The sequence below is a fragment of the Natator depressus genome, chromosome 11 (assembly GCF_965152275.1).
Source record: "Natator depressus isolate rNatDep1 chromosome 11, rNatDep2.hap1, whole genome shotgun sequence".
NCBI classification, from domain to species: Eukaryota; Metazoa; Chordata; order Testudines; family Cheloniidae; genus Natator; species Natator depressus.
The window spans coordinates 81,144,967-81,159,884 of NC_134244.1; the positions used below are offsets into that span (position 1 = coordinate 81,144,967).

Sequence of the window (14,918 nt, forward strand, 5' to 3'; positions counted from 1 at the left end):
AGTATTAATACATATATAGAAGCATTAGAGAAAAATAATTTTAATGCGGTTAATACAACGAGGAATCCTGTGGCACCTTAGAGAATAACAAATTTATTTGGGCATAAGCTTTTGTGGGCTAAAACCCACTTCATCAGATGCATGAAGTCTGTGGTTAATGCCATTCTAAATAAAGTTGATTAAACAATTTCACAAAGGTGACCAAATATGAGTGATAGAAAGAGAAACTATAATCATAGACCTAGTTACATATTACAGAGGTACAGCCACCTTTCAGAGATAACTGGGAAAGTTTTAAAACAGCAAGAAAGGGGGGAAAAGGCAGAAAGGAGAGAAAATATGGCATAGAATCGTAGAAGTGTAGGACTGGAAGGGACCTCAAAGGTCATCTAGTCCAGTCCCCTGCACTCATGGCAAGACCATGTAATAACCAGGGCCATCCCTAGGGGGGGTGTGGGGCCCGGGACAACCCCCCACACTCCACCCTAGGCCCCGCCCCTACTTCACCCCTTCCCCCAAGCCCTGCCTCTGAGTGATGCCAGGAGCTGGCAGGGCGCAGCAGGGCCAGGCTGGTAGCACGGCTGCTGGCCCCTGCTCCGGCACTGCCCTGGCCCTGCCGGGTCCTCCTGAGGCGGGGGTGCGGTGGAGGAGCAGGGCCACCCAAAGCGCAGGGCCCGGGGTGACTGCCCCAATCCGTCCTATGGACGGCATGGCTCTCTGGTAATAACTATACCATTCCTGACGGGTGTTTGTCTAACCTGTTCTTAAAAACCTCCAGTGACGGAGAGTCCACAACCTCCCTAGGCAATTTGTTCCAGTGCTTAACTACCCTGACAGTTAGAAAGTTTTAACTAAGGTCCAACCCAAACCTTCCTTGCAGCAGTTTAAGACCATGTCCCCCCAAATACCCACTCCTCTTTTTTTCTAAGACAGCCCTTCTTTGCAGCACCTTCACTGAAGTTGGCCCAGTAAAAGATATGACCTCACCCACCTTGTCACAGGATCGTCGGTCAAGGGCCACAGTTTATCTTTGTGAGGCTGCCTGGGACAACGTGCCTGTGTTAAAGTATAATTTAAACAAATTACAAATGTGCTTGGTACATGCGTGTTCATGGGAGGGAGGCCTTTCGAGTGATGCCCAACTCAGCCCAGTTCTGATGACACTGTAGTAAAAATGTCCAGCAACCGGAGGACCTGGGAGCCGGGTGACACCGAGTCCCCCCGCCACAGCGCAGAGGGTGAGACAGCTGAAATTACAATTCTGTAGATTGTTACACATGGAATGACACGTCTCCTACCATTCTGTCATTCACTTGCACACAGAATTACACATGCTCCCACGCCTTGGGGAGGGGGCTCCATGTGCTCTAGACCGGACTTTCCAACCTGTGGATTGGGACCCAAAATTGGGTCACTGGAATGTTTCGGCTGACAGTGCTTGTGATGGCTGCAGGGAGATTAAAGAACAGGAGCTTGTCTGTGCAGCCTGTTTGCTGGGATTAACTCCTGAGGCAGAGACCCTGGGGGAGTGAGGGAGAGGTTGAAAGGGCTGGGGATGGGCAGGAAAGTGACTGTCTGCACATACTGCCCCAGGAGCCTCAGATCTTGCACCCTGGGGAATCGGCTCTCTTGTTAATATGTATGTAGGAGGGATCAGAGCCGAGGAAACGGGCAAGGGGGCTGCTGCCTTCAGCTAGGGTGACCAGATGTCCCGATTTGGGGATCTTTTTCTTATATAGGCTCCTGTTACCCCCCATCTTCTGTCCCAATTTTTCACACTTGCTGTCTGGTCAAGGAGCAAACCTGGGAATGGGAGGAAAATAGTGAGAAAGGGATGGCCGCGGGGTCATAAACAGGCCCCCGGAGGGGTTTCTCCGCTGTATCTCTGGGGAGGAGAGTTGCCAGGATGGGAAAGGATGAAAATAAGACGGAGAGAACAGGAAGGAAGGAAGGGGAGGGGAGGGAGAGACAGTTTGAAATGTGGTAGGTTTAACAAGTAACAGGAAGTAACAGGGAGAGGAGAAGAGCAAGTAGCACAGGGGACACGGGAGAAGGAGGGCTTTATTCCTCCTTTATCTAATCTAACCCCCTTCCCAGCCCCTCCACCCTCAAAGCCTGCGTTGCCAGACAGACAAATCTACCCAACATGGAAGTGTTGGCAGTGATGTGTTTGCTTTGTCCGACATGTCAGGCCCAGCATGACGTGGAGCATGTGTGTGTTTATGAACCTTTCCTCACGCACACCTCTTGCTGGGAATAATGCGACGGTCCCTGAAATGCTGAAATGCTGCACACACATCTTTTGGAAGCATCAGGGTCCTGCCCGCCCTCCCTCCCCCCCACATCTGAGCAAACTGACTATTTTTATTGAGGCCACACACAGAGCAAGGGGGCCCCTTAATAAATCTCTGTTTGACACACCCAGGCCTTAATAGTGGCTTTAAAAATAGTGCTGTTTTGCTGGGGAGAAAAGGTCTGTCACATTCATCCCCAAAGGGAGACATTTCCTCTCCTAGTGTTGGCACTTTCCCTGTCCCCTCCGCATGCTATTTATTAGAGCGACTACATGGTGGCAGAGAGCTCTGATTACAGGTTTAGCCAGTTTACTTAGCTTCTGTTCCTTCCAGCCAGAACAGCGAGTCAGATGGTGTACCCAGGGTTTTTAAAGGTGGCCTGCCGAAGAACAAACTGGCCAGTTTTGTGACCCTTTTTGCTTTTTTATGATCAGTAAAAAGGTCCAAAGTTTTTTTTTTTCTTCTCCCCTGCTATGTTTGTTTGTAAATATTGTAAGTTCTTGTCTTAAGTACCCTAACGTTCCTAAGAGAGGCTGTGGCGCCCTGGAGAACCAGTAGATCTGTAGCATTGAAGAAATAGAATCAATTTTAATTTGCCTTATCTCAGGATTTTTTTTAGCACTAATCACCATAGTACCTCAGAGCCAGATTTTCCATCATTGCACCAGAAATCAGTGGTAGCTATGAGTGCTCAGAGCCTGTGAAAATTTGGTGCTGTATGACTTGATTGAGAGGAGAAGGGACTTTTATTCAGATAGTTTAAACATTTTTTTAATTGGTTTGATTCTAGTAAATACTTGAAAGAAAATATCTGTTTGTTCAAAATTCAGCAATGCCCCCCATTTTCAAAGAGAAGCAGGGAAAACTTGTGATGCACGTGGCAGTTATCTAACCAGCCCCCCAGCAACAGCAGGAGAGACAAGACTCAGCTGCCTGAATGTTCGTTCTTTCTCCCCCTCCTTCTCTCCCCCCTCTCAAATTCTTGAAGCTTATCCCTCTGATGTTGCCTTATTTTCTCACTAATAATACACAGCATATACAAAGCTTGGATTATGTGGTGTTTCCCACCCTTTTAATCTGCAACAGTTTCCCCTTGTTTTGCAGAGAAAGTGTTGCCCTGAGTTACTATTGCAGATATGTGGAGAGGGCCTGAAGAAGGGGAATAAACTCCCCACTAATCAACTTTCCCCCTCATGTCTTAATCCCCCCCCACACACTTTATGTACATTAAAATTGACTCACTTGCTGTCTTGCCCCATATGTAGTAAAGATCACAGCTGGGAGCCTCCCCCCCATTCAGTCTCTGCTGCTCAGTGGTCTGGGCCCAGGGGACCTAAATATCATTTGAAGCTTCAGGAGAAGAGCCATGGTCCACAGCTCCATTCCTCAGGCACAGCGTAGCCGTGAGCAGGTGGGGTAGAGCTCATCAGGGCTGGAGACAGAGCTTTCTCAGGAGCCGCTCCCAGGCTGTGGGGCAAGAGCATCCCCATGCTGCCTTCCCAGGGCCAGGTGCACTTTTTACACTTGCCTTCAGTAATTCACAGAGACGACAGGCATCACATCCACAGACACACAAATAATAAATTACATTTTAAAAAACCTCATGGAAATTCCCCTTTGGGGAGAGGAGGGAGCAGGCGAGAATCCCAGGGGACGAATGCGAGACGTGTGGCTGGTGCCCGGCTAGACGATGCTGGGACCCTGCAGGGATGAGGGGTTGTAAGGACCAAATAGAACAGAACACGGGGGAGTGGTGCTGCTGCCCGGCTGCTAACGGGGCAGTTGGCTGGACCCTGAGTGACTGGGTTAAACTCCCACCTACTCATTAAATACTGATATGAAATCCTCTGCAGACAGTGCCCCATTTCCCCAAATTATGGAACATCAATAAACTGCCCAGCCCGTTTGCCACACCCCAACTCCACAGTTCCCCTCAGCCCCACTTCCATCCCCGACCCCAGCTGCCAATCACTGGCCCCTCCTCCATTGCTGAAGTGCGGGCCATATTTTTAAGAAGGACTTAGGTGCCTAAACATGCAGATAGGTCTCTAGTGGGGTTTTCAGAAGCATCCATCTGTGTCTTTAGGCGCATAAATATTGCTTAAAAATCTGTTCCTTAGTGTCCTCAACTGAGACGAACCCCAGTTTGCCCTGACCCAATTTGCCAACCCCCTGTCCATGCTCCACTCCTGCCGCTCCCAACTGCCCCGGGACCTTCCAGCTCATCCTGTCCCTGCCCCTGTTAAGGCAGCATCACCCAGAGGTCCCTGCTGCCCATGTCGGTGGCTGACCTGGGGGCATCAGTTACGCAAGATAGAGATAAAATCTCCCCAGATTTTGTACATTTTCTCTCTAATTATCTCTTACTAATGCTGTAAGAAAGTTGGGGGTGTGGGTGTATTTTTGTTCAAAAGTCATGGCCATGGCTCGTTAAAGTAGCTGTTTCGGTGCAGTCAGTACCACAAACGGACACACACAAACAGGCCCTAAACTCTTGCTCAGTGTCAGGTGGGCGGCAGAGTCCTGTACCCTCCAAAGGGGATGGATACTGTGCCCCATTCCTCCAATCCCCACAGAGTGGCAGCTCCGGTGGGCTTAGGCTAGGCCAGGGGAGGGGCACCTCTCCCCACCTGCCTGGGCGGCTCTTGAGAGCCTGGTGCGTGGCCACGCAGCTTAGAGGGAACGAAGGTGAGTTTTGCAACCTGGTGCACGGGGTCGCAACGCCACTCACATTTGTGGTGTGTGCTAAAAGTTGTGCTTTCTGCAACAAAGCAATTTTCTTACCATCTTATCTATTACTTATTGAATTCTCCAATTCTGAGTGCAGATCTAAATTCCCCTTCAATCGCCTCTTTTCTCCCTAGTTACTGAATAAGGATATAAAATCCCCTCACATTTTTCTCCAGTTATCGACTATTAATATCAAATCTCCTCAGATTTTGCCATTTTCCATCTCATCCTCAAAGTTTGATTAAAAAAAACAAAGCTCCTCACACCTTGCCCCCGTTCCCGCTATTTTAAAAATATTTATATAACATGTTCTCAGATCCCCCTCCCCTGCCGTACATACACCTTTTGAACTGAAGGAATTTGTCTGTATTTGGAAAGAAATGTGACTGACGAAGACATACTGCTGAGTGTGTTTTTAGGATTGTACTGCTTTATAACGGGCTCAGGTTTAAAATCACGGAACATGCTTTGTGAGAAATATCCCGCAGAATCATCAGGTCTCGCTTGTTCTCTTTCCCCTGAGCAGGATTTTCAGGGTTGACGTGGTTTCCCTGTTGGAATGGGGTGAAAAGCCAGGGAAAGGAAAGGGAGCTGCTGAGAGGGTGAGGAATCAAATCACTTGAGACAGTAAAGTATCAGCAAGCGAAGCTGTAATTCCCACCAGCACCTTCTAAATAGGGTTGCCAGGTGTCCGGTTTTCGATGAGAACACCCAGTTGAAAAGGGACCCTGGTGGCTGACAGCACTGCTGACCGGGCCGTTAAAGGCCTGTTGGTGAGGTGCAGCAGGGCTGGGCAGGCTCCCTGCCCAGCTCCTCGCGGCTCCCGGGAAATGGCCAGCATGTCCGACTCCCAGGCAGAGGGGTGGCCAGGGGGGCTCCACGTGCTGCCCCCACGCAGCAGCAGCTCCCATTGGCCAAGGCTTGAGCTGCGGTCCATGCCCTGGAGGTGACCCTGCCCTCTGTCTCCCCATCGCCAGCACCCAGGAGCTCAAGGTATCCCCATCTCGGAGCGCTGCAAGGGGCTCTGGGAATGGGGCTGCTGGAGAGGAGGCAGACGAGAGAGCCCCTCTCGGGGCCCTGTGGCCTTCAGGGACTCCTGCACATCCTCCCCTGTAGGGCCCCACATCCTGTCGGTGCTGCGTGCCTCAGCCTCTTCCCAGCTCACCAGTGTGGCCCTTCTGGTCTCGAACCTCTGGCTCTTGCCGATCCTGGGCCCTGGTGCAGTGGCCTGGCCCTGCCTGGGTCTGTGGCCTATAGCAGTGCTACGGGCTAACCCTTGCCACCCCCACTGTGTTTGCTAACCTCCGCAGGCAGGGAGCAAGCTAGAGGTTGGGGATGAAAATTAAGCAAGTGTCAAACCTGTTTGTTAAAGCTGCAAAACTTCCCAAATGAACTACAGTACACAAGAAATTAATGAAGGTCCTATAGCTGCTGGAATGAAAAGCAAGTTTAGTAGTTCCCAGATGTTCTGTCCTTAGGTATTAAGGGCCCTGTTTGCTCTAGCCACCACAGTATCTGATACTCCTTACTGAGATTTCCCTTTAGTGTTCAGGCCATATAATTAAAAACATGTCCAAACTTTAAATCCAATCAAGGATTTGGAAAAGTCCCATCATTGCTGAAATTGCCACGTATTTATGAGTGATATTACAAAGTAAAAATCACAGTGAGATTATAAAAGTCCTGTAATTTAGTATTTATGTGCTTAGATACTACTGTGATGGGTGACACAGACAAAGAAACATAGCTACAGAGTGGAGCAGTCCAGCTCAAAGAACAGAACGATTCAGGCTGAATCATTCAGGATTTCTGTTTCTGCTTCTAAATTTGAAACAGCAAATGTAAGTAAAATTAATGTTCAAAAAGTTGTTTTTAGTACCAAAAGAGACATTAACGTACCATCATACATGATTAAGAAAATATACATGATCTTTAATAACAACCCTGCTGAAGTACATATTCTGACAGAACTAGGACTTATATGTTTAATTTCTAAAATTCTTTTTGAGGACTCTTGGTAAAGGGAAAGCTCTTTTATAAGGAAAACCTTGCCCACACAAGATATGATAGCGTCTAACTCCCAACTCAGGAGCTAAATATGAACCCTTGTCTGGGAGGGGGTGGCAGCAGGCAGAGGGGTACTTGATAACCAGGAGGCAGAGCAGAGGACATGCTAAGGATGGGTGAGTGAGTAATATGGCCTTGTGGTACAGCTAATTACCTTGTATGCTAGTTCATTCTTGTGAGCTGTTTAGAAGCTGGTAAGTAATTCCAGCTAATTCAGTTTTGTTCTGTAGGGGAGCTCCAGTGGCTGTGAGAAATAGGCTTGGGGGACTCGGGGTCACCAGCTGTTTTTATCCCCCTGAGGTCGACCTGCTGAACCCTTCCCCTCCTTTTTTGAGAATTTTTATTTCCTTGGGATGGAATTTTTTCCAAGGGCTCCTGTTGTCAGTTCATTTGGGGCCATGTTGGAATGTTACTGTCATGGACAGGCCAGGGGCTGTGAATGTTTGTTTACTGCCCGTGACCTGTCCATGACTTTTACTAAAAATACCCAGGACTAAAATGTAGCCTTATCTTTTAGTGTGGAGAACAGTCTCCCAACAATGAAGGGCGGGGAGATTAGGAGGCTCAGAGAACTGGTTAACGGGAGCCAGACCCTTTCCTCTTCAGGTCAAGGGTGTGAATCCAGCTGTAGGCCAGTAATTAGTCCCATTCGGTTCCATAAGAATATTCAGGTGAACAAGGGCTTGCAGCATCACGCCCTAGGTTCAGTCCCACGTTCGTGTTACAACTGGCACTCCCAGCAAAGAGACAGAAGTGGGAATCAAGAGCAACAAGATACCTCATGGCTGGGAGGCTCCACTGCACAGTTGAGGCACATTGGTGAGGGCAACACAGAGAAGCTTGCACTGCCATTGCTCCCCCTGTCTGTTCGCTAGATCCACCTTTTGTCTCATATGTAGACGGTAACGTCTTTGGGGCAGGGACTGTATGTTACAGATGTGTACGTTGCTTAGCACAATTGTCTGGTGTAAGTGCTACTGTCATACAAATAAATAATGTTTACAACATTACTTCAATGTGTTGAGCACTTAAGGTGGAACCATGTAGCACTTTTTATCAAAGATATAACCTAGAAGATATATCACTGGATTTAATCTAATTCTCTGTCCTCTATACAGCTAGTATTTTTGCATTGGAATGGTGAGACTTTTGGCTGGTCCCCACATAATAGGAATGTAATTAATCCAGTATTTCAGGTCCTTTTGTTTTTTCCAATATAAATTACTCGGTGGTAAAAAGCAGTGAGTAGTAGCTTTGTATCGACTGAGCTATGGAAAAGGTGACCTGCATCAGTGATTAATCTTGCTTTTTGGTTAGTCTGAGCCCTAAAGCACCTACCCAGTATTTTGCACTAAGGTGGATGTTTAATCGTAATGATAATTAGCTAGCAGAATGCAGTTTGATGTTACTGAAATCTACCTAGGGCCATTTATAACCAATTTTACATGTAATGTACTGTTGTTTTCCTTTATCTATATGCATATAAAACCTTTAAAACATGGCTTTTGGGGTGTGTGTGTGGGGGTGTTAGTTATTACATGCATTTTCTCCAGTTAGCTGGTGTCCTCTTCTTTTGTACAGCATTTAGCAATAACCACTGTTCTAGCAGAGGGTCCAAATCCTATAAATTAAGGGTTGCCTTCACTCCAGATTGTGCAAGTAAACCACCATTTTTGATGTGGCCACAAGTCTCAAGGTTACTTGGCACCCATAAAAATAGCACCCCATTGCAACTGCCCATCACCAATATGGCGATATTTTGAGATGAGGTGACAATGTAAGCGTCAGGACAGGATGATGACCATTGAATATCCCCATCTTACATGTATACGGCAGATAGATATTTTTTAAACTATGCCCTGCTCTCTTCTGGGTGGGTTTTTTATGGTCTTAAAGGTTAAAACAAAATTCTGACTCTATTGTCTTAATACAGTTGAGTTAATATATCAACAGGTTAGTGCCTTGTTTTGTGAATCTTGAGAGCAGCTGGTATCCAAAGTAAATGATATTGTTATCTTATAGCTCTCACATCATTTTGTCATGGCTTAATAAAACTGTACTAACCATGAAAAATGGTGACACTGTAAGCAAGCCGTTTTCTGTTTGATGTGCCAGCTGCAGTTTCATGCTGTTTGCAGGATGGTGCTAATTGAACTGATGCAAATATAGAGAGGTCTTTGCAGAACCGGATGTTACACACGCTGGTCAAAACACCTGTCTTAACTTTAGCTCCACTGAAAACAGAAAATAGCTTATGACAAATTATAGAGGCTAATATAATACAATAGAATAGAATAGAAAAAGTCCAGTTTTAAGGGGACCTGTGCAATCAGAAGTATTGACTGGACACCATAAGTCCGGTTACCATAATTTTCTATCATTTTCTAGTGTGCTGTAAAAAATAAAACCTGAAATTAGCGTAATATATCTGTCAAAACAATATATTTGATTGAATCTTTGAATAACTTTTTCAGTCTACAATCAGAAGCAGTAGGGACCAACTAGCCTTTAAAGAGCTAATCCACCCGGCATCAACGGTCAGTAATGTAGTTAGCGTTTCCCCATCCACAGTCAACACTGTTTTATCTATCAGCTAAATTGTGCTGCAGTCACACTAGTGCGAGGTGTAATGGCGGAACCCGAAAAGAAAAGGATTCGAAGGCTGTGCTCTTTTAAAGACGAGTGGTTGCAACTCCCAGAGTATCGGAATTGGCTTTCAAAGGCAAGTGAAGAGTCGGGATACTGTTCTATTTGTCGTGTTCAATTCAAGATTCAGTTTGGTTCTGTAAAAGCTATCCAGCATCATGCAGAGACAGCGGGTCACGAAATCAAAGTACGAGCACAAGTCCAGTCCAGTATAATCGATAAATTCTTCGTATTGCCTGATACCTCCGAAGAAGAACAGGTGTGCACGGCTGAATTGCTCTTAACATACCATGGAGTTAAACACCACCACAGCTACCATTCTCAAGACTGTGGAAATAAACTGTACCCCTGCATTTTCACTGATTCCAAGATAGCTTCCAAAATTTACTGTGGAAGGAGAAAAGAGGAGGCTTTGATTGAGAATGTATTAGCCCCTCATTCATTAAAACTGGCTGTGCAAGACATTGGATCAGCATCGTTCTCAATAGTGACAGATGCTTGGAATAAAGGGAACACAAAATTATTCCCAGTTGCCCTCCACTACTTTAATAAAGATAAGGGAAGCTGCACATGTATCCTAGACTTTTTCGAGGATGCAGATGAGACCTCAGAGGCAATCGCAAACAACGTGAGAAGTTGTCTTCAAAATGCTGGTCTAATACATAATAAAATTGTGGCATATGGAGCAGACAACGCATCTGTCAATTTTGGAAAGCACAAGTCTGTTTTGGTGCACCTAAAACAAATGTTGGATTTACCAAACCTTGTGCCAGGGCATTGCAGCACTCACATAGTGCACAACACAGCAAAACATGGCTTGAAAATGCTCTCTTATGATGTAGAGAACTTGGTCATCAAGGTTTTCAGTGAATTCTCGTCCAGTGCAAAGAACATTAGTGAGCTTAAAGAGTTCTTTGACTTCCTGGAGACAGACTATTCGGAAATCTTACGCCATGTACCTACACATTTTTTGACCCTTTTCACGGCCGTAGACAGGTTACTGAAGCATTGGCCTGACCTCAGATCTTACTTTGTGAAGAAAGGAGAGGAAAAAGTGAGCTGCGCAATATGGGCCTTTCTCTCTGAGCAAGAGGATGCAGTATCCGATGATGACATTACTACGCTTCCCGAGCTGTACATCTACTTTGTGCACAACATTCTGAGCCAATTTAACAACACCATAAAGGTTCTTGAAAGTGATTACATTCAGGTAACTGAACTGTATGGCGTATTCAACAGGCTGAGGAGAGAGATTCAGAACCGACAAGAGCAAGGCTTCTATGGGTACAAGGTGACACAGTTCTTGAAGAAACTGCTGCCTAATGAGCAGAATAAATTTGTTGGAGATGCCCAACGGGCTTACACACGCATGCTGCAGTACCTAGAAAAGTGGTTTGATTTCAGCGAAAACTCTTTCTATGTGCTGTGTGCACCACTCAATCTAGACGGACCTCTTGAGCTAGACAAACTGTGTGCTTTGACTGCAAACTGGGACATTCAAGTAGACGGAGATGAACTATTTACAGAAATGTGCTCACTGAACAATGCGCTACCAGCCCTAAAGAGTCTGGCAAACGATGCTGAATTGCCATTGTCCCCCCAGCAACAAGAGCGCCACCGTCGAACCAGTGTCTCCGAGGTGTGGGTAGAATTCTTTAAGCGCTGGGAGGCCCCGAACTTACTTAAAATTGTGCAGCATGTGCTTGCTGTACCACCCACCAACGCCTTTGTGGAACGCGTTTTCAGTGTTATGAAGAACTTGAGGACTGACGAAAGGAATCGGCCCCGGGTGGGCGTGGTGAAAGCTGAGCTATTCGTGCACTTCAACTACACAATGACGTGTGCCGAGTTTGCTGGATTTTTGAAGACAAAAGCAGCGAAGGAGCTTGTGGTGGCAGCGAGACAAGAGCAGAAGTGTGAACGTAAGTCGCTTCACTGGCCACGCTCATGAAGCCTGGTTTTGTTTTATTTTGTTTGTATCTTCGTTGCATTGCAGAAGCAGTTAAAAAGTAGTGTTTAAAATCTCTCCCTGGTGAGGCGAAGGCTATGTGAGTCAAACGTTCCGTCTCCCACATTCAAACTGTTGCAGCTCCTGGCCTTCTCCTGGTGCCTGCTCGGGCCTTGCAGTGAAAATGAGCGAGTGAACAAAGGTGGGAGAGAGCGAGTGATGGAGGGAAGGGGGTGGAGTGAGCAGAGGTGGGGCCTCGGGGCAGGGGGCGGGGCAAGGGTGTTCGATTTTCTGCGATTAGAAAGTTGGCAACCCTACTTCTAAAGTCCCCCAGGGTCTGCTTCATCTTAGCCAGGTCAGAGTTGTTCCTAGAACTCTAGACACTTGGCAGTAGCGCCCTCTCTCCTGCCCTCACTACCTCTGATTTTTCAGATGGGATGTGGTGTCTAGATTTGTCCCTTTCTCTCTCTCCCTTGGGAAAAGTTTGGGGAGGATTTTGTTCCTGATTTTTCAGTTTCTCCAGTGCTATTTGGGTTTGTTTCTCTCCTTTCCTTCTCCAGCGCAGGGAATGACTCATGTTTAGATTCTCTCTCTCTCTGTCCCAGCAGGTGAGGGAATGGTGAGTGAGAATGTGGAAGAGAACCCTCAGCAGGAAGATCCTGAGCAAGTTGAAACTCACGGGACGTTATTGGGTAGATCTGAAGGGACTGTGTCCTGGAGTCCAGAGCACGGAAAAGCCGGTGGGTCTCAGTGCAGGCCAGAGAGACAGCAGGGAAACCAGCCAGGGAAGAACGCGGGTAAATCCACTCAACGTGACGGTGGTTTGAAGAATCTTAGTAAAAACATGATGCACCAGAGATCCTCCAAAGGGGAGAGGAAAAACACATGCACCGAGTGTGGGAAAAGCTTCAGTCGGAGTTTATACCTTATTATACATCGCAGAACCCACACAGGAGAAAGACCTCATAAATGTCTTCAGTGTGGGAAGAGCTTTATTGGCATCCCAACCCTGAAAAAACATCAGAAAATCCACACGAGAGAAAAACCCTATAAGTGCCCTGACTGCGGGAAAAGCTTCGGTGAGAGATCACACCTTATTGGCCACCAGAGAGTCCACACAGAAGCAAAAACCTTCATATGCTCTCAGTGTGGGGAAACCTTCTGTAACTGGTCATCCTTTCTTAGACATGAGAGAATCCACACCGGAGAGAGATCTAAACCTCATAAGTGCCCTGAGTGTGGGGAGAACTTCCGTGATAGGACTGGTCTTATTAGGCATCAGACAACTCACACAGGAGAGAAACCCTATACCTGCCTGAAGTGTGGAGAAAGCTTCAGTCGGCGCTCAAACCTTACCAGGCACCAAAAAGTTCACACTGGGGAGAGACCCTATAAGTGCCTCAAGTGCGGGAAAAGCTTCAGTCAGAAATCAACCCGCAGTAGACATCTGAGAACCCACTGGGGAGAAAGTGAATAAGTGCCCTGACGAGGGCCGGCTGAAGTGGGTTAGACCGGAGCAGTTGCACCGCTACAGCTAAAGTCGAGACTAGCTTCCTTTTTAACTGCCAGTTTTCCTGTGTGCTCTAAAGCCCACATGTGGACTTGGATTGTCTTGAAAATTGCCGTGCCTCATCTGGGCTGGGGGCAGAGCTAGTGGTGGGAGGTTGTGGTCGTTTGGTCTCGGGGTTCCTCAGATACAGCCCCGCAGTAAGGAGCTGCTTTTACCATTCAGATTGCTCTGAAACCCTGTGCAAACTTAACCCCCATGAAAAGCAGGAAATATTACATTAGAGTACATGCTACCCCCACAACATAACCTTAACTCTGCCCTCTTTGAGTGAAGTCCCAACGTACCGGTAACACACATTTGCTCTCTACCTTTGCAGATGTGACAGAACACTTCAGGAATAGAGCACTGATGAGCAGTGTAGGACAAATTTGGCCACCTTCTGTTGCTAAGGGAAGACTCTGGGGTAGGTCAGGCACAGTGAGCAGCTCTCACTTACACTCAAAAACTGAGCATGCTCCACACAAACCACCCCAGAACGACAAAATGTTCCCATGTTCCCATGGCTTCACCCTTGCCCTGAGGATTCCCTGGGGGACATGGCTTTCACTGACCCCGCAGTAAGCCCCGGAGTCAGATGGCTGACAGACTCCATGGCCGCACTCCCTTGTGCATTTCTACTGACGGACCCTGCAGAACTCAGCACGGCAATGGAGCACAGCTGACCCTTTTGAAGTACACCTGCACCTCTCCTGCTATCACAGTGACCGCCCTGCCAGCCCGTTCCAGCTAATCGCTTCACACAACGCAGGCAGTCAAGTGCATGCAGATGAATTCTAGGATTCAAATCTGCAGAATACAACACGAGCAAAGGTCCATCTTCTGAGTCCTTCATGTCTACTTCTTACGGCAACAGCGTTACTGAACCATTCTCAGTGGCTATTGCCAGCGACAAGGGGGCAGAGTTAAGGTTGCACTGTGGGTATGACATTTACCTTAATTTCTTGGATTTTAGCGGTGTAAGTTTAGCCACTCTCCCCATTGTGGAAGGGCACAAGGCAGCGCCAGGCAACCTTAGCTCTGCATTAACTAAGGTTTTGGACAGTTAATATATTTGCTGATTCCACAAATGTCATCACCGTTTGACTTTTCAGAGTCTGGTTACCCATCTCTGCTGTTAGGAGACAGCAGCCCTCCTCTGGCTCTGCCTGGGTCAGCAAAGGAAAAGGCCCGATCAGCCCGTCCACCTTCCCAGCTGCTGGGATTCCCTGCCTCAGCTGGAATCTTCTCCCCCATCTTGCCTGGTTCCCCAGCCAGTGTCCTATGGACTGGGTATCCGAGGAACCTTTTGTGCCCTTTATTCACAAAGACCTCCAGGGACCTGGAGCGATCCAGTGTTTAGGGACTAGGAGAGATGGGTGATGGGCGGGGAAGAGCCTGTGTTTGAGCACAGGGGGATGGGAACCCAGGGACTGAGTGTTTGAATCAGTGAGTGATGGTGAGAGCGCTGAGACTGGAGAACTCGTTGCACTAGCAGAGCACAGCTCCTCCTTGCAAAGAGGAGCAGCAGCCGCAGCCAACACCCAGAGAAGCTAAGACAGCAGTTGCCCAGCTGCAGATGGCTCATCGTTACAGTCTAAAGGGATCTGGCAGCCCCTGGAGCTGCCAGTGGCTTGGAGAGAGACAGGCATTCAGCTCAGGGAGTTCAGCCAGAGCCCTAACGCGT

At 47.5% G+C, this 14,918-nt stretch overlaps 1 protein-coding gene across 2 annotated transcripts; it reads left to right on the plus strand.

The window, feature by feature from the left end:
* Positions 1-6,466: 6,466 nt before the first annotated feature.
* LOC141996275 (uncharacterized) lies at positions 6,467-14,554 on the plus strand. 2 transcript variants are annotated; one of them, XM_074968261.1, is made up of 3 exons: positions 6,467-6,865; positions 9,685-11,659; positions 12,291-14,554. In XM_074968261.1, the coding sequence occupies exons 2-3, from the start codon at positions 9,721-9,723 to the stop codon at positions 13,160-13,162; spliced, it is 2,811 nt and encodes a 936-aa protein (XP_074824362.1). In that variant the 5' UTR covers positions 6,467-6,865; positions 9,685-9,720; the 3' UTR covers positions 13,163-14,554. The 2 variants fall into 2 exon arrangements, with proteins under 2 accessions (XP_074824362.1, XP_074824363.1); XM_074968262.1 differs by having other exon boundaries at positions 6,480-6,865; positions 12,294-14,554.
* The last annotated feature ends 364 nt before the right edge of the window (positions 14,555-14,918 follow it).